At 44.1% G+C, this 26488-nt stretch overlaps 1 protein-coding gene across 1 annotated transcript in view; it reads left to right on the top strand.

Moving 5' to 3' along the window:
* Positions 1–221: 221 nt before the first annotated feature.
* Positions 222–26488, top strand: part of TBC1D10A (TBC1 domain family member 10A) — a 91145-nt gene continuing 64878 nt past the window's right edge. Inside the window, exon 1 of the mRNA XM_040352008.1 lies at positions 222–522. Within this exon, the coding sequence (XP_040207942.1) occupies positions 341–522 (182 nt within the window). The 5' untranslated portion in view covers positions 222–340. The remainder of the gene's footprint in view (positions 523–26488) is intronic.

Raw genomic sequence — 26488 nt, 5'->3', positions numbered from 1 at the left:
TCTGGGCAGCGATTGGCTGAACCCAGTTACAGCGTCCCGCTATTGGCTGCCCGAAAAGATGGGATGGAAGGTGATTAATGTTGTGTGTTGCGGGATTCCGATTTGATTGACAGAGCGTTCTCGGGTCTGATTGGTTTTCTGGGACTGGGCGCCCGTAGGCATTGGCTGTACGTGTTGCACGCTAAACGGTGATTGGGTGAGGAGAAGCGAGGGAGGGCAGTTAGTGAGGCCCCAGGAGGTGCCTTGCTGCTGCTGTAGGGAGAGATCGGAGCGGAGAAGTGCGGAGGGGCCGGGGAGAGGTGATGGTTCCGTGGTGTTGAAGTGGTGGAGGGGAGCCGGGATGGCGCGGAGCCCCAAGGAGGGCAGTGTGTCTCCCTCCGCCAGTCTTCGTGGTACCAGGGAGACCCTCAGCGATCCGGAACTCGAGTCTGTCGGCTCCGACTCCGAGATCAACGGCTTTACTGTGGAGAGAAGGACCGACAAGTACGGCTTCCTGCTGAAGAGCGATGTGGACGGGAGACGGTGAGTGCACGAGCAACCGTGACATGTCTGTGGCCTGTCAGCTGTCACTTGTCACTTCATGTGTGTCACTGGAGCCCAGGACCAAGCTGTCACCCCACCATTTTATATACAATCCATACATTTACTGTGCAATCAGATCCAATCGTACAATCGGCGTCCCATCAGATCCACTCGTGCATTCGGCGTGCCATCAGATCCACTCGTGCATTCGGCGTGCCATCAGATCCACTCGTGCATTCGGCGTGCCATCAGATCCACTCGTGCATTCGGCGTGCCATCAGATCCACTCGTGCATTCGGCGTGCCATCAGATCCACTCGTGCATTCGGCGTGTCATCAGATCCACTCGTACAATCGGCGTGCCATCAGATCCACTCGTACAATCGGCGTGCCATCAGATCCACTCGTACAATCGGCGTGCCATCAGATCCACTCGTACAATCGGCGTGCCATCAGATCCACTCGTACAATCGGCGTGCCATCAGATCCACTCGTACATTCGGCGTGCCATCAGATCCACTCGTACAATCTGCGTGCCATCAGATCCACTCGTGCAACTGGCGTGCCATCAGATCCACTCGTGCAACTGGCGTGCCATCAGATCCACTCGTGCAACTGGCGTGCCATCAGATCCACTCGTGCAACTGGCGTGCCATCAGATCCACTCGTGCAACTGGCGTGCCATCAGATCCACTCGTGCAACTGGCGTGCCATCAGATCCACTCGTGCAACTGGCGTGCCATCAGGTCCACTCGTGCATTCGGCGTGCCATCAGGTCCACTCGTACAATCGCCGTGCCATCAGGTCCACTCGTACAATCGCCGTGCCATCAGATCCACTCGTGCATTCGGCGTGCCATCAGATCCACTCGTGCATTCGGCGTGCCATCAGATCCACTCGTACAATCGCAGTGCCATCAGATCCACTCGTGCATTCGGCGTGCCATCAGATCCACTCGTGCATTCGGCGTGCCATCAGATCCACTCGTACAATCGCAGTGCCATCAGATCCACTCGTACAATCGCCGTGCCATCAGATCCACTCGTGCATTCGGCGTGCCATCAGATCCACTCGTGCATTCGGCGTGCCATCAGGTCCACTCGTACAATCGCCCTGCCATCAGATCCACTCGTGCATTCGGCGTGCCATCAGATCCACTCGTGCATTCGGCGTGCCATCAGATCCACTCGTACAATCGCAGTGCCATCAGATCCACTCGTACAATCGCCGTGCCATCAGATCCACTCGTGCATTCGGCGTGCCATCAGATTCACTCGTGCATTTGGCGTTCATTTTTCTCGCCTCGTCGTTGTGTTTTACTTTGCCACGTTTTGGACGGTCGGAATTTAGTCTGACAGTGTGTATGCAAGACTGATGGAAGTCGGCTTCATCGGACGGGAAAATTCCATCAGATTTTATTCCATCGGAAATTCCGATGGTGTGTACGCAGCATTAGTCTTCAGGGGGGAAGTATGCTTTTACATGGTCCCTCCACACTGTATTGGCCATGTTATTTGTGACTAGTGGGGCTGCAGATTGTGTAACAAGCTCACCATACACTCAGCCAATTACTGCAGGGGTCCTAATGATGTTTTATTAGTGGGGGGGGGGGGGGGGGGGGTCATGTCAACGCCACTTTGCCCGACATTCTTTGAAAAGAGAATTTGTACCGCAGGGGTCTCAAACTGGTGGCCTTCCAGCTGTTGCAGAACTACAAGTCCCGTCATGCCAGTGGGAGTCATGCTTGTATCTGCCAGCCTTGCAATGCCTCATGGGACTTGTAGTTCTGCAACAGCTGGAGGGCCACCAGTTTGAGACCTGTGTCTTACAGTGTATGGCCAGCTTTAGATCAAAGTGACACCTTATTGGTGATAGTAGGTGTTAAACCGATTATTTTTTTCATTTGGCGGTCAGAGCATTGCGTCCTGCTAATGTTCGGAGGGTATGTGTCCGATAAGTGGGTTGCTAAAGCCTATCACCAACTTACAATCTGAGTTTACAATACTTGTGTTCCCCCCAGGGACTACCTGATTGGATACGACTGGTCTCTTTTGGTTGGCCCTCATACTGCTTAGTTGTTGGGTAGTGGCGATTGTACAATCACATTGGAACATATGTGGCCACCTTGGTGGTTTTGCAATAGGATGTATATATAAATAAGTGCCACATCATCAGGTTACATGTTGCTGACCCCTTTATCACATATAAAGGTTGTCATTGATCCAGGCCATGGTATAGGTAGGCGCCATTCGTCTCGTTCAGCTGGGCTTGATCTAGAAAGCGGAAGACGTTTTGCATAAGTAATAAAACCTCATCGGCGTCATGGAACAAGCCCAGATAATGGTGATTTATTGCTGTTCTCTTTAACACATAAAATGTAGGTCATCAACGGAGATGAGCTCAGGCTCTATTAGAATTTGACTCGTGCTATTTTCTAGTCAAATCAGCGGCAGGCTGGTTCATTCTCCCCATGTAAACTAAGGGGCGGGATCCTGGTGACATCAGTGCCCTTATATGGACACGTGCCCGGATTTCATGTTGAGTTTGGAGGATGCCTGAGTTCGTCTCCAGCCATAAATCTGTGATCAGTGATACTTGCCACGGTCCCTAGCCACTTCCCGGCCGTGCGCTATAGTTTTACTGCTACAGTGCGGGTCGCCTGCTCAGAATCCCGTACACTTACGTGGTTCTGTATTCCGGGTATGGGGCACGTACCCGCCTGGGCGTGCTGTCGCTGTCACATGCCAATCAGCGGTTCTCAGCCAATGATTTATGGGCGGAACCCACTGATGTCAGTGACGGGAGAGAGGTTTGTGTACGTAAACAAACAATACAAAACTCTCTTCTGACAGTGGCAAAGTGCCGGCTTTTGTTTCCCTGCAAAGCAGGGAATAAAAACGGGCACATTGCTAAGTAAAATCGGTGCACTTTACACATAGTAAACATTGTTGGGTACACAGTTAACACTTTAATTGTCCCATATGTTAACCCCTTCCCAGCCAGTGTCATTAGTACAGTGTTGGTGTATATTATTGGCACTGGAAGCTAGCCAGTTCCCACAAAGTGTCAGTGAGTGTCAGATTGACCGCCGTACTATTTCAGTCCTGCTATAAGTTGCTGATCTCCACCATTTACTAGTCTAAAAAAAGTTCAAACTAAAATTCCAGTATATAGCTCATAGTTTGTAGACACTATAACGTTCATACAAACCAATCAATATACACTTGTTGGGGTTTTTTATTTTTATATTGGACATTTAGCAGAAAACATTTTGGCCTAAATTTTCTGAATACATTTACCGTGGGATTCGGCCACTAGCGGTGCGGTATTAATAAAGGGTTAATACCGCCCGCAATGCGCCTCGGGCGGTTTCCCATTGCTCCAAAGATGCTGCTGACAGGAGATTTTTTTTCTCTCCTTCCAGCGCATCGCCTCAGTGTGAAAGCTCTCCGGCTTTCACATTGAGGTTGTGCGTGTGTGTGTGTGTGTGTGTGTGTATATATATATATATATATATATATATATATATATATATATATATATATATATATATATATATATATATATATATATTTTTTGCTATTGAAAAAAAAGAGGAGATCAAATGCCACCAAAAGAAAGCTCTATTCGTGGGGGGAAAAACATGGAAAGAAATGGCCTGGTCATGAAGGGGGGGTAAACCTTCCGGAGCTGGAGTTCTTCTTTTTTTTATTAAGACACGTCTGAACTGATTGACATTTCTGATCCATTGATTGCAATATTAGGTCCAGTTACCCCCATTTTGAGGCCAAGCAGCGGCTGTGTGTCTGAATGGACGAGCAGAGCAGTGGCTTAGGAGCGAGCCTGCTCCAGTGTCCCCATTGGAAGCTGCTTGTTCTGGGGGCAGGAGGTAGGGGGCAGAAAAGCTGAGAAGAGGAGGACCCAGGCTGCTCTGTGCAAAATCCCTGCCCAGAGCAGAGAAGTATAATGTGTGATTTAAAAAACCAAAACAAACGTAACCTTTTAATATCACTTTTAAGCTTTGACAAGAAAAAATAAAATAAAAAATAGAAGCCACTTTCCAGTTTTAGTAAAGCAACCCCATTGCCGTTCTGTAGAATCTTCCTGTAATAAAGACCAGTCACTGCTGCGCTCTCTCCTTGTGCAGAGTGACTGTGGAGACCATTGGAGTACATTACAGTGACCTCATTGTTCAAGAAACCAGTGGTGAGATGATTTGATCTTTGTGACATGGTGCATTATCCTGCTGGAAGGAGCCATCAGAAGACGAGTACACTGTCGTCATAAAGGGATGAACATGGTCAGCAACAATACTCAGGTAGGCCGTGGTGTTTAACCACTTAAGGACCGCCTCCTGCACATTTACGTCGGCAGAATGGCACGGCTGGGCACAGGCACGTACCTGTACGTTGCCTTTAAGAGCCCAGCTGTGGGTTGCGCGCGACCCGGTTTGAAGCTCCGGGACCCGATCGCCGCCGGTGTCCCGCGATCGGTCACAGGAGCTGAAGAACGGGGAGAGGTGTGTGTGTGTGTGTGTGTGTGTGTGTGTGTGTGTGTGTGTGTGTGTATAAACACACCTTCCCCGTTCTTCACTGTGGCAGTGACATTGATCGTCTGTTCCCTGATATAGGGAATGACTATCGGTGACGTCACACCTACAGCCACACCCCCCCTACAGTAGGAAACGCTCCCTTTGGGCACACATAACCCCTTAGTGCCACTTAGTGGTTAACCACTTCACTGCCGCTTATTGCGATTTCTTCTTTTTTTTTTTTCTTTTTTACCAAAAATGGGTAGAAGAATACGTAACGGCCTAAACTGAGGAAAAAAACGTTTTTTTATATCTTTTTTGGAGATATTTATTATAGCAAAAGGTAAAAAAAATATTGAGTTTTTTTTTCTAAATTGTCGCTCTATTTTTGTTTATAGCGCAACAAAAAAAAAAAACGCAGAGGTGATCAAATACCACCAAAAGAAAGCTCTATTTGTGGGAAAAAAAGGACGCCAATTTTTTGTTTTGTGGCCACGTCGCACGACCGCGCACTTGTCCGTTAAAGCGACGCAGTGCCAAATTGCAAAAAGGGGCAAGGTCCTTAACCTGCATAATGGTCTGGGTCTTAAGTGGTTAATCAATTGGTACTAAGGGGCCCAACGTGTGCCAAGAAAATATCCCCCACACCAATACACCACGACCAGCCTGAACTGTTGATACAAGGCAGGATGGATCCATGCTTTCATGTTTTTTTACACCAAATTCTGACCCTACCATCAGAATGTCACAGCTGAAATCTAAACTCGTCACACCAGGCAACGTTTTTCCAACCTTCTATTGTCCAATTTTAATGAGCCTGTGTGAATTGTAGCCTCAGTTTCCTGTTCTTATCTGACAGGAGTGTCACCCGGTGTGGTCTTCTTCTGCTGTAGCCCATCTGCTTCAATGTTTGATGTGTTGTGTGTTCAGAGATGGTATTCTGCATACCTTGGTTGTAACGTGTGGTGATTTGAGTTACTGTTGCCTTTCTGTCATGTCAAACCAGTCTGCCCATTCTCCTCTGACATCAAGGCATTTTCATCCACAAAACTGCCGCTCACTGGATAGTTTCTCTTTTTCTGACAATTATCTGTAAACCCTAGTGTGTGTGTGTGTGTGTGAATCCCCAGTAGATCAGCAGTTTTTGAAATATTCAGACCAGCCCATCTGGCACCAACAACCATGCCACATTTAAGTCACTTAAACCCCCTTTCTGATGCTGAACTGAGAAAGTCGTCTTCACAGTGTCTATATGCCTAAATACATTGAGTTGCTGCCGCGTGATTGGCTGATTAGTAATTTGTTTTACCGGGGGAATTGAACAGGTGTACCTAAATAAGTGGCCAGTGAGTGTATGTTGACCTCTCCTGAAAATACTAGTTACATGGCTGTCATGCTTATCCAGAGGTTTCGATCATTTTCAGTCCTTCAGTTGTACAGGTTCCTCTCCTGTACTCGAACGGCTTACTCTGATTTCACTGGACACTGAGCTTCTCGCAACATGCATTAAATGCTGGGCTAAGTCAGAGCCTGCCTTGTTTCCTGGCTGGAGGACATCCAGCAGCATCTAGCCCCTTTTTATTTTTTCCCCAGCCTTACAGGCACTCTGACATCCCTGTCTGCGTGCCTATTCCAGGTCAGTGACTCAGTGTAAAAACCAGGGACAGCCATGCAACTGACACTTTCAGAAAAAGGCCATTAGGGATGGTCTTTGCGTTGCTCCCAGCACAGGTTTTCATATCTGTACACCGCTGTATGAGTGGTATTGGGTCAAACCCTACTTCAATTTGCCACTTTGATGTAAAGTTGCTTATTTACACTGATGTATTTGAGATCGTATTGCGTCAATGTAGGGTGCACAATCAATATGTGGCCCTGTATAGTCTGACCCATACCACCTTTTTTATTTTACAGTGGAAAACATTTAGAATAGCTCTGCTCTAAAATGATTTGAAATCCTGATTATAGCTCTTTTTTGCCTCTGTAGTGTACCTATGACATTTAGATTTTAGAAATGTTGTGTGTCTGTGCAGGCTTTCTGGCTGATGTAATCAATTTGTTCTTTTTGGAAGTAGCCTTTAGCATTCTTTCACAGTCTGCATAATGAGTGATAAAAATCTATTTCTGCTTTGCTGATACACAAATGTGCAAAGGACATTGCTGGTATGTTGCAGTAGGAGGATCTACAATGCTGGGCTTCCAAACCCGACAATAGATGGGACTTCAGAGTCACAGACCTGCAAGAAATTGTATGTGTGCATTTCTCACCGAGCATTTCAGTTGTTTACAGAATCATTTTGTTCTCAAGTGTACCAGTCACAATGTATTCAGGTTCAATTGGGACCAAAACTGTGTAGACTGCAGCCATAGGAAGCAAGTCACCAGTTTTGCGCACTTTCCACGTTCGGGGCTACTTGCTCGCACACCCGCCACATTGGGACATGCGGCTGGATGGGTGCAGGTGTTGTGTCCTAAAAGACTTGAATGGTCTTCCTACACGCAGCACCTGGAGTCTAGAGATGCTGAAACAATGTCGTGTTCATGGTATATGAGCCTAAGCGCACGTGATAAGGGTCCATTCACTCCAGAACGCAGTGGGGGGAACCTGAGTTCTGTGTGTGTTTCCCCACACCGCGCTCAAAACACACTAGGTGTGTGATCTGTTGCCGGGTGTCAATGTAATCCTAACGTCCTCCCAAATGCATATTGCAAATGCAGCGCGTTTATCTGCACCGGATCACATGGCACTGCAGTACCAGGCGATCTGCTTACAGTGCGTGGTATTTTTATTTTTTAAAGTAGTGCATGCACTACTTCTTTTTATGCAATTTCAACCCATTTAAATGAATGGGCTGAAAATTGCATTGCAATGAATCGGACAGGAGCACTGAGTGCGCTCCTGTACAAATTTAGAGTATGGACTGGAACTAAATGAGGCCCTGCTAACTTGCTATGTATTGTGTATCTATGTGGACCTGGCCATTTATTTTTTTTTTTTTTAATCCAAGATCTATTATAATGACCATTGACATCACCCTGTCTATCAGAAAGCTGGGTGCTCAAAACCCTTTGAGAATGCACTGCAGCACAAAAAGACTACGTGCCATTTCAAACTAGATTGCGGTGCGGGAAACACGCATTCCGTGCACGTTTTCCACACTACGTTGAAAACGCACTGTTCTTGCTCTCTGCAGCAGGTGTACGTGTTAATGACACCCTAATTGTAGGTTGAAAACGCAGTGCATTTAGCTGTTCCATGCAATCCGGTTGCTGTGTGTGTGTGTGTGTGTGTGTGTGTGTGTGTGTGTGTGTAAAAAAATAAAGAAATAATAAAAAAAAAAATTATATATATATATATATATATATATATATATATATATGTGTGTGTGTGTGTGTGTGTGTGTGTGTGTGTGTGTATGTGCATGCACTACTGTGTGGTGCAGTCCAGCATGATTCAAATGAATGGGATAAAATCGCACAGCACCCAGATAGTATGTGAATCACACACAGGAACGTACCGCAAATTTCTGTGCGATTCATGGTGTAAGCCGGTAAAGTATGTGAGCTTTAAAAAAAAATTATTGTTTGCCTTTCTAAGAATCGGGTCTGTGTTTTAAAAATCTTTAGAACTAATGTAAATGGGGATTTTCAACCCTAACGTAGGCCTGTACTATTTGCTTTTTAATTTATTTAGTTATTTTTTTACCTTTTGTCAGGATTTTGTTTTCATTACCAGGCTGAATTGTTGAGAACCTCCTGTCATGGGGTCACAGCACTGCAATAAAAACCCAACAGAACTCTACGTTCGCTGCAGTTGGGCTTTAAAACCCATATAAGATCAGTTTGGGCTTTACTTTTTTATTCTTATGGTAAAAGCATACCCTAAACCTCAAAAAACACATTTACATTAGCCCATAAAAAGTTAACTTTAAGGGCTCATTCACACAGGCCCGCATAGTATAATGTATTGTTTTACCATGTGGCCTGGTGTCTGTGTGAGGTCTGGCAGGGAGCCATGTAATGCTTGTTTTGAGCCGATTCACACCGGAAATTGTTCAGAAATTAGCCGCGTGTTCGTTCTGTGCAATTCACATGTAGTTCTGTGAGGTGCGATTTCAGCCCATTCATTTTTAATGGGCTAAAATTGTACCGCATCAAATGTAGTGCATACACTACTTTTGTTAACTCGCATTGTACTTCTGTACCATGCAATCCAATGTGGGCAAACTGCGTTTGTGACCTGTGTTTGGGGTGTCATTAATTGATACCCACTAAAGTTTGGAACTGAAGTGCGTTTTGAACAAATGCAGGTTTCCCGCACCCTGTTCTGCTATGAATGGGCCCTTTTAGCACAGTTTGTTTTTTTACTTTACTTTATTTGAAGTGTTGTATAGTGACACTTCTTGTCTCTATTGAACATCCCAATGCGCTGCAGTGCAGTGACATCCGGTACCATTATTTTCGCTGAGGAAACATGCAGTGTGTCTACATTTTTCTACATCACACCAGCATTGTAGTGTTAACAGGGCATATACAAAACAATTGTTTTCCATGCGGCCTAACCGTGATCTGTATTTTGTCTTGTGCAGGAAAACATAGGTCGCCTCATTTAGGGCCAGTTCACACCACATGCAGTCCAGTGCCTTTTTTTTTCTGCATCAAAAGTGCATGGAAAGTAGGTTACATATGTTTTCAATAGCAAAGTTCACACCAGTGCTTGCTGTTTAAAAAAAAAGTGGAACATGCTGCATTTTTCCTGCGCTGGACTGTACTGGAACGCTGTGAAATGCATCAGTAACGCACACATCCTTATCTAAGGTTAAGAAAAAAAGGTGGAAAAACGCTGGACTACCCCAAAAACGCACTGGAATGCATCAAAATAACGTGCATGTGCAGAAAAGCATCCGGACTGCGTTTCTATGGTGTGAACTGGCCCTTGGTGTGAATGTACCCTTCATGTTTTTGCACAAGACTGGGATATTGTTGGCACAGCCTGATTTTTAAAATGAGAATCTGTGTTCAGCTTTTGTGTTGGGGTTGCTTTGTAAATATTGTCTGTGTTGTAAAAATCGTGAGGCGTTTTTTGTCTTTAGTCTACCAACGCTGGAAAGTTAAAGCCTGACTGTGAATCATGAAATCTCCCTTTGCAGTCATTGTGACAAACGAGAGCATTGTTTTGTTGCGGTGGTTTTCATGAGGTAAGTGCGATGACGATAATCGGTTCTCACCGTTTCTCACTAGGCAGTGTCTGGTGTGAACCTGATAATCGCATTTTACCTCAGGGTTACATCTTTCAAATACTTTCACTCTGTTTATGCAGGATTCCACACTCTGACGTTTGTACTTGTGTGGTAGCAACTGTTCAGTGAGACCGGATTGGAAATGGAGATAAAAAGGCAAAAAAACATATAAATATTAGTGGTGTGTTAGAACTTGTTCACGTGTGTGGCTATTCTACCAGCCCTCTGAAAAGCAATATGCGTTCGAACGAGGACATTTGACAGGCAGTGCGGAGGCTCAAATTTCTGACTGGCAGCACTGCAGACAATTGCATTGCACGCTGTTGCAGCTCTGCCCCAGTCAATTGAATGGGCTGTGTTTGGCTATGGTACCATCTGCTTAAAGGAACGTTTAATTTTTGCCACATACAGCCATGGAGTGAGTACAGCTTTAAGTGGCTGCATGACCTAGTTTAGGTGGGGAGTTGGGGCACAGTAAGGACCCAGTCACACTAGGAACTGCATTCCTATGCAGTGCGATTTTTAGCCCTGTGCATTTTAATGATCTGAAATCACACTGCAGCAAAAGTAGTGCATGTGCTACTTTTTGAAATACACAGCAACCGCATTGCATGGTACTTTTTGTGTCATTCGACCCGACGCGGGCAAACGCACTTTGGGTTTCGTTGACTTTGCACTGACCCCCACAGCAAAGCGCAAGGGCAGTGCGATCTGGAATGCGGTGCGTGAAGCCGCACAGAAATGTGACTTTCACCCCACTGCATTCTAGTGTGAACGGGCCCTAAAACCACAGCTTAACCACCTTCTTTTACTGCCCCCAACCACCCATGTCAAGAAATCCTTGTGGCTCATTTAACCTTGCGATTAGGAGCATGTGTGTTTTTTTTTTTTTTAAAGTAACACCCCCCAACTTGATGGATGTGTACACACGCCATGGCATTATCTTCCCTGTCTCATTACAGCAGACTGGTACTGATGCTGGACATGTATGGGGTTATAACACGAGGTGATGAGACAACGTAACACCTCTTCCCCGCCTGTCAAAAAGCAATGTGACCATGAATCGCTTCTCAGAGGCACAGCAGTGACCGCTGCTAGTAAAAACATAGCCTTAAGTCATGTTCACATTGGTGTGCTGTGGTTTGGGTAAAGAGCGATTTTTGTATGTGTTTTATACAAATAGATTTAGGTACCCTCCCATTGGCTTCTATTAGACTGTGTTTTCTGAAAGTGCATCAAAAATGCAGCATGCAGGACTCTGAGCTTTCATGAAAACACACAGTCTAATATAAGTCAATGGGATTGCACCTAAAACGGCGTGTAAAACGCCAAAAAACAGTCTCATTGCACCCAAACCGCAGCACACTGATGTAGAGGCTGCGGACTGAAGGGGGCTGTGTGTGGTTAGTGTAACACACAGTACATCTAAATGGTCATTTATACAAGCCCTTGTGTAGCAAATCTCACTGAGCTACCGTAATTGCTTTACTCTGATTTGCTGTAGATAGCGAGGACCCTTTCATATCTATCCTATATGCAGGAACATAATTCTGCATACTTTTTTCTAACATGCGTCAGTACACTTTAATACATGCTTCTTAGCATTAAATGAATTCAAATTTTTAAATAAGAGTATAAATGTACAAAACGCACAATAAAATCATGACGCTTGAATTGTGCAAATGTTTGCGTTTTAAAGTGCAGTACTCAAAAAGTACTTTTTTGTCTTCCACCAGAAAATTAGCAGTGTGTGTCCTGGTATGTGAGCGTGCCTAGGCACTTCCTGCGCCTCCAGGGCCGTTGCGTCCAGGGACTATTATCTGTCCCTAATTGTAGGAAAATATCTCCCTTCTGAACACCTGAACAATTATTTTTTTTCTTTAGGCAGGTGGAGGGAACATATTTTTTTCTACTTTAGGTTACTTTAGGAAGTAGAAAAATCTGTTGGTAATTTTTTTTTTTTTTTTTTTTTATAAACGGTCTAACCTCAGGAAATCAAGGCTCACCCTACTTACCACTAGTTGATATATTTATATAAATGTTTCATCTTTTGTTCCTCATTAAGATCCTCTTTCCATGTACAACAGGGAACTGTAATGTAAAAATAACACTGAATATACTTCTGTCTTGAACAATGAGCAAATGGAGGATAAGAATAGATTTTATTTATTTTTTTGGTTCGTTTAAGATCACAATGTATAATCTTGTTACTTCTTGTTCTTCCTAGTATTTTTATAAAATGGCTTCTGTTTTTAGAGCAAGGTATCTTCTTTCGTTTTTATTTATTCATGTAAAAACCCGATCATTTTAATCACCAGTGTTCCTGTTGCCAAACCCTGAATTTAATGTATCTTGTCTCCCACAATATACAGAACATGGAAATTCCAACTATTTTAGTAACTATTAGGGTTGTCCCGATACCACTTTTTTAGGACCGAGTACAAGTACCGATACTTTTTTTTCAAGTACTCGCCGATACTGAATACCGATACTTTTTTTTAAATATGCCCCCCCACATATGCAGCCATGCCCCCCCCACATATGCAGCCATGCCCCCCCCCCCACATATGCAGCCATGCCCCCCCCCACATATGCAGCCATGCCCCCCCCACATATGCAGCCATGCCCCCCCCACATATGCAGCCATGCCCCCCCCCCCACATATGCAGCCATGTCCCCCCGTACCTAGATGCCGCCGCCGCCGCATGGTTAATCAGCGTGTGGGGAACATCACAGCTTTCATTTGAATAGCTGTAGTGTTCCCCGCTGCACCGCGTATAGACACTCCCCCTTGCTCAGGATTGGACAGATCCGTCTAATCCCGAGCAAGGGGGATTGTCTATACGCGGCGTGGCGGGAAACACTACAGCTATTCAAATGAAAGCTGTGATATTCCCTGCACGCTGTTTAACCATGCAGAGGCGGCGGCGTTGTTGCGAGTATCGGATGAGGCATCGGGGGCATTTGCGGGAATACAAGTACTCCCGCAAATACTCGGTATCGGGACAACCCTAGTAACTATAAAGAAACTGCTAAATACCTTTTCTCATCAGCAGTATATAGCAGTCTTATGACTTCTATCATGCACCCTCCCAAGAAAACAAACTCTCTAGCAATACACGCCTAACTGAGCATGAGCAGAGTGCCCCCAAGGCATGCTTTACTGCATACAAGGATTGATTTTACTGTTGTGGATTTAGTAACACTTTAACAACTTCCTGTCCCTGTAGGATGTTATATGACACACTGGACTTTGTGTGGAGATATCTGATAGATGCCTATAGCTACAGGCATTATCCAGAGATTAGATTATATATATATATATATATATATATATATATATATATATATATAATCTATCTATCTATCTATCTATCTATCTACCGGCAATTCCCTCACATGTAAAAGCCATCTTACCTTCTGTTTAGGCACATGATTGCTTTTATAGGCGGCGAGCAGGGATGTCCCTCTCTCTTCCCTCCGGTGCATCTCTGGGCTCGCCTGTGTGATTGGAGAATGAATCTGCCAGGAGTGGCTGTTTACCATAGAGCTGGTCATGGACCAGATGGTCCCCGGCCCTCTCTTTGACCCTTGGTGACAGGAAGTGGCGTCATGAGGTCACTTTCAGCGCTGGCAGCTCTAAATACTGCCTTTATTTTTTCCAGCATAGAGGAGAGATGTAGAGCCCCACATCTCATTACAAAGGATGTTTACATTCCTTGTAAAAGGAATAAAAGTGATCAAAAAATTTAAAGGGAACATGTAAAAGAAACCATAACATTTTTTAATAGCCTCCATCCCCTCGTGTTCGCACACAGATGTGAACGCATACGTAGGTAAACACATGTGAGGTGTTGCCGTAAACCGTTAGAGCGGTCTGACCTCCTCTGAAACTTTAAATTGGTGACCTGTAAAAAATGATGGCATGTCTATGGAGATTGCAAAAAGTATAGCTGCTGACTTTTAATAAACAGACTAGCCTGTCCCACGGTCCAACGATGCGGCTGCACAGAGCTCTGCTCCCCTCTTCGGCGCCGTCATATCTACTGTGGGCACCCGGCCCGGACAGCTTATGGCTTCACGGCCGGGCACGCACTGCGTATGCGTGATTCGTGCTGCGCTCTGCCATTGGCCAGCCAACCTGTTGTGTCCCAGAAGATCGCTGGCAGGGAGGGGCCGCCTAGGGCGAGAGGCGTCGGTGGCTGAGGACAGGAAGGAGGACATGAAGTCCCTCTAAAGAGGACACACACTACCCCCCCCCAAAAAAATGACATCCTTAATGTGGCATGTAAGGGGGCAGGGAGTGCTTAAAGAGGAAGTTCCACTTTTGGGTGGAACTCTGCTTTTAAGTACCAAAGTTTGGCACCATTCCACAAGTGTGCAATTTTAAAGCATGACATTTCGGGTATCTATTTACTCTGCGTAATGTCATCTTTCACATTATATTAAAAAAAACATTGGGGTAAATGTGTTTGTTTTTTTCCAAGAAAAAAAAAAATCGCTGCGGAAATGCCGTGTGACATAAATTGCAACGGCCACCATTGCAATGACCACCATTTTATTTCCTAGGGTCTCTACTGGGTGGATTACTAGATGAAAGAAGGGCTAAAAAGAGAAACTAACACTGTTATTACATCTAAGAGTTGGTAAGCTGCAATATAATGTTTGCTTTTGGGTTTAATATCGCTTTCAGTTTCTTCATATTCAAGCTTTGTAGAGTGTTTCTGTAAACTCATGCGGCTCCTATATCAACAAGTTTAAAGCACGCCCAAGTGCTCTGTTTCTTTCCAGAAAATGATGTGTCCACAGCCGTGATTAATAAACAGTCCTCTATACTTCTGGCTTCCTTAGAATAGGCGGCGCAGTATTGTTCTGAGTCACTATTGTGTGACAGTCTTGGTTACCTTCTACAAAACCACCTTAAGGCTAGGTTCACACTGCTGCGAATTCAAAATTGCATTAAAATATCAATTTTACCTCGCTTTCTGTTGCTGCGATTTTGCCGCGATTTGCGGCTGCGATTTCAGGGAATGCCAGTCTATAGAGCTGAATTCGCATCGCACACTGATCAAACTCGCACAGGACCCTTTTTTCCCAGCATCTTATATTCGCAACGCATTAGTGTAAAAGGCACCAATGTTAAACTATGTAATTTTAAATGACTTGCGAATTTGAGAAATCGCAAAAGCTCAAATTCGCAATAGAATTCGCAGCAGTGTGAACCTAGCCTTAATGCATGTCCATTGTGCAGTATTTTGTATTTTCCATTTATATCACTGGTGGCAGCTAGTCTGGTAAGTAAATGTGAGGGTGCTCCCAGTATTTTCCAACAGGTCTTCAGCGGTGATCTTTCTACACCCATATGGTTGTAGTGTCAAGTTTTCAGAGGTGTGTGTGTGTGTGTGTGTGTGTGTGTGTGTGTGTAAATTATATTTATCCTTTAGACCTCTCTTCACCCTTGCTGGGGATCTCTCCGCTGAGCAGGGGGGTGGATTATAGGTCTGTGTCCACTACGAGTATCCCACTCTCCTCCATGGTCTGCCTGATGGAAACGGACAGTTTCCACCCAACTGTCCTCGTCAGATGAATGGGGAATCCGTCTGTCTTTATCGGATGTCAGTGAGTGTCAACGCACATGTCCGTTGACATCCACTGCTCCATAGAGAACAATAGATGGTCCAGTCGGGTCTGCCTGAAAAACTGACCGATCGGTCCGTTATTGTGAAAGGGGCCTTATCCCTAAGGATAATGTTACACTAATTACATCTTTATCTGCCAGGTTTACTGTGTACAGAAAAACGACAAGTGTTTGACCCCAATTCAAAGCTGAGCGATTTGAAGTGCAATTTGAAACTTGGCCTGAAGCATTTTAATACTTGTCAATAGAATTTCTATGCTATTCAGTGATGCCCATTCACACCTAAGTGTAGCGTCACTTGAAGCTCGCCTCTTAAAGTACATGAACTTCATTTTGGCCCTAAAGACTTGAGTGGAAGTGCTTGGAAAAACATGTGAGAAAGTACTTCTCTTCCCTTTTTTTTTTTTTCACATTTTGTTGCTTGGTAACTGGCTTTCCCCAAAAAATTGTTCGAGGCCAAAACTCACAGAAAAACACGCCTGTACAGATGCTCAAATAAAAAAAACACCCATGGATGATCGGCTCAAGTGTTAATGTGGTCTCAATCCGTGGCATTGATTCGAAAATGTGAGCAGCTTAAAGCGGTAGTAAACCGCACCATGACATCACAGTCTGCATGCAGTGTAAACACCTAAGCCATGCAGGTTATCGAGATTTTCACTGTACCTACAGGTAAGCCTTATTTTAGCTGAAGTTACTCCGCAGATCTCAGTGAGGCGAGCTCTGAGAGCTGATTGAAGGGACCCCCCCCCCCCCCCCCGCACAGGAACAGAGCGGAGTATCCTCCCCTGTCACCATTTTTCTTTTGGTGTCAGGAGTGAAGCAACGAAGCAGCAGACAGAAATGACACTTAATGATCTGGATTGAGACAAGTACACACTATCGAGAGGTATGCTTTGTTCATATTTCATGTTTGAGGGTTACAACCGCTCTATAAAAAAAAAAAAAAAAAAATCAGCTTGGAGCTTGTGCATGTGAAACACAAGATGCATAATTTTTAAACGCATCGCATTTTTAGGAAATTTTGAATGTGCTGCATCAAAATTTTATGCAACGCATATACGTTTTATATGCGTTTTCATTCCCGGTCACCCGGGGAAAAAACTGACATGCGACTCAAAAAAATGCACCTGGGAAAAAAGTGCAGTGTGTTTCCACTGAATTTAACGGAAGGTGCAGATCGCTTTGAAACACGTTCCTGGTCTCAGGGGAAAGTTGCAGTAAAAGAAGGGAATTCCGGACCTCGCAGTGGCTCGATTCAACCCCCCCTCACGATCTTAATCCAGCATTTCCATGATTCATACAGTGCAGAGCTGTTCTCTGCTTGCTCACAGCTGTCAAAAAATAAATAAAAAAAGCTGGCAAATGTTTATCAACATTGCCAAGTACTGGGAGATAACTATGATCTAAAAGAACCAAATGATACTTTGTTTAAAGGAATGAACTTTGGTCTGTAAATAAGGGCAGTTTAACCACTTTGAGAATATGGCCCTTAGTCTCTAAGAATTACGCCGGCGTATCAGCAGATACGCCAACGTAAGTCCGATTCTAAGGCCGTCCTATGTTTAAGTGTATTCTCAAACTGAGATACACTTAAACATGCCTAAGATACGACGGCCAGCGCCGTTGTATATTAGGCTGCAATATCTACGCTGACCGCTAGGTGGCGTTTCCTTTGCGGTCAGCGTAGAATATGCAAATGACTAGTCACGCCGATTCACCAACGTACGCTTGCCCGTCGTAGTGCTTTTACGTAGTTTCCGTAAGCGATACGCGGCGTAAAGATAAACATGCCCCCTAGGTGGCGTACTCAATGTTAAGTATGGCCATCGTTCCCGCGTCGCAATTTGAAAATTTAACGACGTTTGCGTAAGTCGTCTGTGAATGGCGCTGGACGCCATTTATGTTACCGTCAAAACAAATGACGTCCGTGCGACGTCATTTAGCGCAATGTACGTCGGGTAATTTATCCGACGGAGCATGCGCAGTATGATCGGCGCGGGAGCGCGCCTAATTTAAATGATCTACGCCCCCTACCAGGATCATTTGAATTGGGAGTGCTTCCGCGGGTGGACTTTATGCTACGCCGCCGCAAGTTTACAGGTAAGTGGTTTGGGAATCAGGCCCTTGCCCGTTAAACTTGCGGCGGAGTAACGTAAACGAGATACGTTACACCGCCGGATATGTACGAGAATCTGGCCCTAAACCTTTTGCTGACATTTGTTGCTTACAAGTTAAAATCTGCATTTTTTTTTTGCCAGAAAATTACCTCCAAACATTTTTATATTAAGATAAAATGGCGGTTGTTGCAAATTTTTATGTCGCACTGTATTTGCACAGCGCTTTCAAGTGAAATATTTTGGGGGAAAAATACACTTCAACTTTTTTTTTTTTTAGTATAATGACAAAGATGATGTTGCGCCATGAGAATCGTGATCTTTATCCTAAGCAAAAAAATTGCGATTCTCATTTTAGCCAGAATCGTGCACCTCTATTGTGAGTGCATTATTTTTACTTGTTTGTTGTGCTCATTAAACTCTCCTCAATCATACTGTACTTCTTTTTTTTTTTTTTTTCTTTTCACTTCTCTTATAATTGAAGGTGTGTTTATCAAATAGGGCTCCAAAGATGAAGCAAGAATGACCTTTTAAAAAAGGAGTTTACAAAACTTGGCGCAGATATGTGAACAAATAGAACCTAAATGGAACAATTTTTCATGTGCTTTTTGTTGTGCAGGAAAAGTATGTTTTGGCGTGGCAAGAGTGCACCCGTGTAAAGGGGGCCTTTCTTTTTTAGATGCCCTATTCTGGACCCTCCAGCAAGGAAAATCCTAGGTCAGTGATGGCGAACCTTGGCACCCCAGATGTTTTGGAACTACATTTCCCATGATGCTCAGCTACACTGCAGCATTGGTGAGCATCATGGGAAATGTAGTTCCAAAACATCTGGGGTGCCAAGGTTCGCCATCACTGTCCTAGGTAGTTCTTTGTTCATAAGGGAGCTGGGCAGCTATGTTTCTGTTTTTCGGGTTGTAAAAAATGATCGTGTGTGGGCTAAAACGACGAAAAAACCCTGCGCATGCTCAGAAGCAAGTTATGAGACGGGAGCGCTCGTTCTGGTAAAACTACCGTTCATAATGGAGTAAGCACATTCATCACGCTGTAACAGACAGAAAAAGCGTGAATCTTCTTTTACTAACACGGAATCGGCTAAAGCAGCCCAAAGGCAAATGAAACTTCCACTTTAAAGTGCCGTCGTACGTGTTGTACGTCACCGTGCGTTGCTAGATCAATTTGGTACCACCTAGGGTAGGTAAGATGCATCCTTCTACTTCGCCAAATTGCTTCCGATGATGTGGACAGTTGGTAACGATGCACCATATTTGGTGGCATTGCCCCCTCGTAACTAGGATTGGGATATTGAATTTCATCAACTCCGTAACGGGGGTAAACATTCGCAGATCTCCAGAAGCTGCTCTTTCACAATCTACCTGATGAAACCAATAAAAAAAATCTGTAAAATTGATCAATTATATGTTGCTGGCGGCGAGAATCGCAATCGCTAGGCACTGGAAACAGTCGGTAATTCCTCTTTACAAGGTTAAAGGTAAACTCAATTGGATTATGATTAATTATAAACTCATATACTTTGTAATAAAACCAAGAAATTGAACAAGATATGGGACCTGTGGATCGATTACATCTCGACTCCGCAGGGAACTCCAGGATGACCCTCTTTCCTCATTTCCTTTTTTTTTTTTTTTTTTTCTCCTCTTCTATTTTCCTTTTTCTCTCCATTACTTGTTTCTTCTTCTAGAATTTTTATACATAATACAGATGACCACACCAGGGGCCCTTATACGGTCGTGAGTTTTGAGCTTGTCTCGGGGATCGCGACCAGGATTCCCCATGACTCTAGATCTCTACCATTCTTTACACATAGTGGTACTCTGGATCATAGCTAGGAGACTATATTCAACCCTATTAGTATTTGGATATATATCGCACACCTTACGTTCTGTTATTGTTATAGATGATGGATATGTATTATGGCCATACCTTCTATATCTCTATTGTTATGTTGACAATCTGAAAAATTTACTCCATTCTGTCAATGTGTCTGTTCTAGAATTTGTTCTTTCAATAAAAAAAACATTGAAATATAAAAGTTAGGCAATATGCTGTGACTGCTCAGCAGATGCAAGTTACCATTTTTTTTTTTTTGCATATGTTCTCTTTTTTTTTTTTTTTTTCATTGAGTTATCTTGTATTCCACTCTGCATATAAAGCATACGTATAGTGATAAATTCCATCTCCATTAAAGATATGCTCATGGGTTATTACTTCTAAAATGCAAGATTGTTTAAAAATAAATTTGAAGGAAGCCTGTTTTGGGCAAATATGGTGGCTGCCATTGCTGAGCTATTCTTCTGAATATGCAGATTGCCTGCAACCCATGCTGATCCAATACTTTTAAAGTGATACTAAAGTCTATGAAATAAAAATCATGTTTATACTTGCCTGCACAGAGTGGTCCATTTTTTATCTCCTCTTTCGGTACCCCGCTGGCAGTGCTCCTCTTCTACTCGTGCCTTCTTGGCTGGCTGTGTGCAACCGCACTCCTGAGCTGGGCTGTGCGCGTCCATAGACACACTCATCGTGACTCTGCCACGCCCTTTGCTCCCTCCTCACAGCATTAGATTGATGGCAGTTGGAGCCAATGACTCCAACCGCTTTCAGAGTCTCGTGTGAGAGCAGGAAGAGAGAAGTGTGGGCTGCACCCGGGAACAGGGCTGGATCAAGAGAGGCACAAGTAAGTGTTTGGGGGCTGGGCGATTTTTATTATTATACATTTTTATATATATATATATATATATATATATATATATATATATATATATATATATATATATATATATATATATATACTCGATTTACGATTCAAATCCTTTTTTTTTTTTATGGACACTGCGCCGGTCCTAAAGAGCTGCGGGCATGAGTTTTTAGGCGAGGCTGGACACCACGGACTAGGCCAAAGCCGCGGCCTTGCCTACAAACTAGGGGTGCCACGGATAAAAAAACTCACGGATCGGATCGATCCTCGGATCAGGAGTCACGGATCGGATCATTTTCGGATCAGCAAAAAAAAAAAGACAAATCGTGTTACACCCACCAGAGTTTTATATTTCATAGTTATTTTCAACACGAAATGGAGCTTATGTGCTTAAATACAGTATATGTAAATCCGACGGACTGTTTACATGGTACATTTTAAAAGCCGCAGCAAACCTGCTGACCTTGCATGCTTGCTAATGTGACAGAACACCTCTGATTTTCACATTTAACTAAATGTTAAATGTGAAAATCAGAGGTGTTCTGTCACATTAGCAAGCATGCAAGGTTTGCTGTTGCTTTTAAAACTAAACAGTCCGTTGGATTTCTAAATACTGTATTTAAGCACATAAGCTCAGTTTTGTATTGAAAATAACTATGAAATATATGATCTGACACACACAGCAGGGCTCTTCCTCCACCTGTCAGTGATTATTGTGGGGTATGATGGTGTCCCCATAGTGTGTGTGAGTGTGTGATCACAGGGAACACGGTGTGGAGGGGAGGGATGTGTCAGGCTCATACAATGTATTCACTACCGTATGTGTTCTGCTCTCTGATGGTCTCCTCGTCCAGTGCTGGGGATGCCGAATAACATCCTCCCCCGTCCAGGAATACAATCACAAACACTCGTCCTCCCCCTCCTCCCCCCGGGCTCCGCAGCACATCTCCTTTTCCCTTCACACACAGCTCCGGCCAAAACACACACACGCTGCCTTGCTTGTAACGCGCCCGCTGATTGGTTTGGAGGCAGGGCAGCTCTGGGTCATCGCTTCTGTTAAGCATCCTGATTGGCCGAGTGCTAGTGTTTCGTTTCCCGCCTCCTCCTTTCCTGTCAGTCGGTGTACTGCAGTGAGAGGAGGCTGAGGGAGCTCACAATCTACGGATCATACGGATCACATGTGTGCCGATCCGAAAAGGTTGATCCGTGCGGATCACGGATCAATGACGATCCGTTACACCCCGTAGTCATGCCCGCAGCTCCTTGGGACCGGCGCGGTGTCAGCGCCAGTCCTGGGGGAAAAAAAATCTTTTTTTTTTTGGTGAAAATATGAATCGATTTGACCTACCAACTCGCTTTTTCTAAATGAAATCGATTTTTTCCCCAGCCCTACCATAAGGGCGGTTTCACACTGCCTCGTTGCGGTTTGGCTGTAGCGCAGTGTACCTTGGGTTTTCATGCGGGTTACCTGCAGTTTCCAATAGACTTCTATTAAATTGAATGTTTTTGGTGCGTTTTCTGAAAGCGCATCAAAAGTCCTTCATGCTGCATCTTTGGTGCGCTAATGGAAGTCAATGGGAAACCACAGAAACACCAAATCGCAGCAAGGCAGTGTGAAACCACCCTAATGCAGAGAATGTTAAGACAAAAATTTTAGTACCACTTTAATACTTCCTGAAACACAAACCTGGAACAAGTATGCAGATTAGGAGCTTGGACATTACTTATCCTTGCTCTGGCAGCAGTTACTTTAAGGTATTGTAGCTAGCATTTTTAAGAAGGTTGTCGGCCTCCATACTTCTCTTTTAGTACAGAGTTTCTTTAAAGTGGATGTAAACCCTTGCATATACCCAGTGAAGTGAACAGCCTCAGATGATACACAGAGATGAAATAAATCTACATAAGTTTTACATGTTTATCTGCTGTCTTCAGCTTTTATATATTCTTTAGAATGTGCACATCTTGTTAGATGTTCTCTTTCTGTTTTTAACAGTGGGAGTGGAGTCTGGGCATACATCGTGTGACAGCTGATTAGAGGAAAGGCGTGCGTGCACGCGCGCGCACACACTCACAAATTTTCAGAGCTGTGCTGTGAATGGACAAGCTCTCTGCTTATCTGTCTCCGAGTTACCTCCCCGAAACGAATTTCCAGCTGCTTTTACTTTGTGTGTCGGAGAACTTGTCTAGGGAATGAAATCCTGTAGAAAGACACAGGACTTGGTGCTTTAGAGAGAGATAAATAAACACTGCAGATGATTGTGCCTAGGTCAGATTTCATGTATCGGGTTTACATCCACTTTAAGACACCGTCTTCATTGGTGTGTTTTAGTTCTGCGAGTTTTTTTTTTTTTTTTTTTTTATCAAAATTAATTTTTCAAACTTTCCGTTTAACCATATATTAAAATGTATCACACCATTATACCATAAACCTTCCTATCTGTAGTTCTGCGAGTTTTAATAAATAAATCCTCTTTGCGACATATCTCGGGCAGTTTCCAGTAATCTCTACTCCCAGTACACTAGTAATTAGGACATCTATTTTTCGAGCTATGCAGCACCTTCAATTTCTAGGTTATAGCAGCCTGTGTTTAATACATCTTAGTCTACGTCCCAGTTTTATTATAAGGTATGCATGTGAATTTGAAGTCATTGGGGGTCATTTACTAACGAAAAAGCCACTTTGAACTGCAAGTGCACTTGGAAGTGCAGTCGCTGTAGATCCGAGGAGGACATGCAAGGAAAATAAACTGTATTTTAGCTTGCACATGATTGGATGATAAAATCAGCAGAGCTTCCCCTCATTTCAGATCTACCCCTCAGATTTACAGAGGCGTACAGATTTACAGAGTGGATTTACCTTTCGTAAATAACCCCCATTGTGTCGATTTCAAATATACTTCCCAGTAACTGCAAATTTAGCATGTTGCTGGTTACTGATATAAGCCGGCTGTCAAATTACATGCCAAATCGCAGCCTATTGCCGGCAACGGCACTGTCTCAATCAGTGTGACGCAGACTTTGCGCTTCACCAATTTCTAAAAGTAGTTCCTGCACTACTTTGGGGGCCTTGGGGGCGATTTTTCAACTGACATCTGTGAATGGACCCAAAGAGATGCATTTGAAAACGCCCCTGAACTCATTGTGAACAAGGGCTTAGGCCCCATGCACACAGGCGTATTAATGTAAAATTCCGGTGCATTTTCCTGCCCAGGAGTCACAGGTCACAATGGCTGCTTGTGGGTATATGACATTACTAACATAAACTCGAACATGTGTTTGTGTGTGTGTGTGTGTGTATATGTGTATGTGTATATATAGGTGTGTGTGTGTGTGTATGTATATGTGTGTATATATATGTGTGTATATATATATATATATATATATATATATATAAGTGTGTGTGTGTGTGTGTATGCCCCTGAATACAGACAGTCTATGTCCAGTGTCTGCAATGCTATGTACATTGAGTTTAAGACGTGTGCCCAGCTTATGAATGCCACATTCTAAATGAAAACACGAGGCTCCTCTCTGGGGTGGTGAGGACACTGGTCAGTTTTTTTTTTTTTTTTTTACCCTTGAAGTCTCATTGGGTCGGTAATGAAACGCATCTGGGCAGAGCCTCATGATGTCCTCACGCTACCTGAAGGTAGCCGAATGGTTGGCTTATGAGGTAATGTTGAGGTCTAAAAACTTAAGGGGGCAATACACCTGTAATTTTTAACGCGTGGTTATGTTGGTGCACTTTACTTGTGAGTGCATTTCTATTGTTTTAAATAAAGGTGTCAATTTATAACCAGCAAAGCACTATAATAGTTTTTGAAATGCCTTGAGCAGAAGGAGTTTCCTGATGAATATTGGGGGGTTGTGTCTGTTCTGAGTGGTTAGGACGAGGAGGATATCCAGGGATATAAAAGTTGGTGGTGCCCTAAGATGATGAGACCCCTTTTTAAAGGGGAATGCGCATAGTAATCGATTTGATCAATACAATCAGGTGAGTGTGAATGGTGGTGGAACTCGCTTTGGAGACATTGGAGGAGTTCATTTATCCACGGTGGATAGTGTATTATCACAAAAGGACTACTTTTGGAGGACTTTGTTTTTATAACGTAAAAATAAGGACAATGAAATGAATATAGGATGCACAGTGAATCTAGAAAGTGTTCACAGCGCTTCAGTTTTTCCACATTTTGTAATGTTAGCCTTATTCCAAAATGGAAGAAGTTTGTTTGAAATCTTTACAAAAAAAATCTTTGCAAAAATGTGACAGCACTGAAGAAATTACACTTGTCTACAATGTAAAGTAGTGAGTGTACAGCTATCTCCTCAAAATAACCCAACACACAGCCATTGATGTCTAAACCAACAAAAGTGAGTATACCCCTAAGTGAAAATGTCCAAATTGGGCCCAATTAGACCATTTTCCCTCCCAGTGTCATGTGACTCGTTAGTGTTACAAGGTCTCAGGTGTGAATGGGGAGCAGGTGTGTTTAAATTTGGTGTTATCGCTCTCACTCTCTTACTGGTAACTGGCAGTTCAACTTGGCACCTCATGGCAAAGAACTCTGAGGATCTGAAAAAAAATAACTGTCGCTCTACATAAAGATGGCCTAGGCTATAGGAAGATTGCCAAGACCCTGAAACTGAGCTGCAGCACGGTGGCCAAAACCACACAGCGGTTTAACAGGAAAGCTTCCACTCAGAACAGACCTTGCCATGGTCGACCAAAGGAGTTGAGTGCGTGTGCTCAGCCTCATATCCAGAGGTTGTCTTTGGGAAATTGATGTATGAGTGCTTTCAGCATTGCTGCAGAGGTTGAAGGGGTCAGCCTGTCAGTGCTCAAACCATGCGCCGCACACTGCATCAAATTAGTCTGCATGGCTGTCTTCCCAGTAGGAAGCCTCTTCTAAAGATGATGCACAACAAAGCCTGCAAACGGTTTGCAGAGGACTAGCAGACTAAGAACATGGATTACTGGAACATATCCTGTGGTCTGAAGAGACTAAGATAAACTTATTTGGTTCAGATGGTGTCAAGTGTGTGTGTGGCGGCAACCAGGTGAGGAGTACAAAGACAAGTGTGTCTTGCCTACCGTCGAGCATGGTGGTGGGAGTGTCATGGTCTGGAGCTGCATGAGTGCTGCCGGCACTGGGAGCTACAGTTCATTGAGGGAACTATGAATGCCAACATGTACCGTGACAGACTGGAGCGGAGCATGATCCCCTTCCTTCGGAGACTGGGCCGCAGGGCAGTATTCCAACATAACGACCCCAAACACACCTCCAAGACGATCACTGTCTTTCAAAAGAAGATGAGGGTAAGAGCCGGTTCACACAGGGGCGGCACGACTTCGGGGGCGACTCGGCGACGACATCTAAGGCGACTTGCAAAATGACTTCTGTATAGAAGTCAATGCAGGTCGCCCCCGAAGTAGTACAAGAACCTTTTTCTAATTCGGAGCGACTTGCGTCGCTCCTATTAGAACAGTTCTATTCACTAGAATGGGACGCGACGAGTCGCCCCAGTGTGAACCAGGTCTAAAGGTGATGGGCTGGCCAAGCATGTCTCCAGACCTAAACCCATCATCTGTGGGTCTCTAACATCCACCGGCTCTGTGATGTTGTCATGGAGGAGTGGAAGAGGACTCTAATGGCAGCCTGGAAAGCTCCATGCTCAAGAGGGTTAAAGCGGAGGTCCACCCTAAAATAAAATTTCATTTTAATCGGTT

The sequence above is a fragment of the Rana temporaria genome, chromosome 1 (genome assembly GCF_905171775.1).
Source record: "Rana temporaria chromosome 1, aRanTem1.1, whole genome shotgun sequence".
NCBI classification, from domain to species: Eukaryota; Metazoa; Chordata; class Amphibia; order Anura; family Ranidae; genus Rana; species Rana temporaria.
This window is presented reverse-complemented; position numbering and strand designations above follow the sequence as displayed.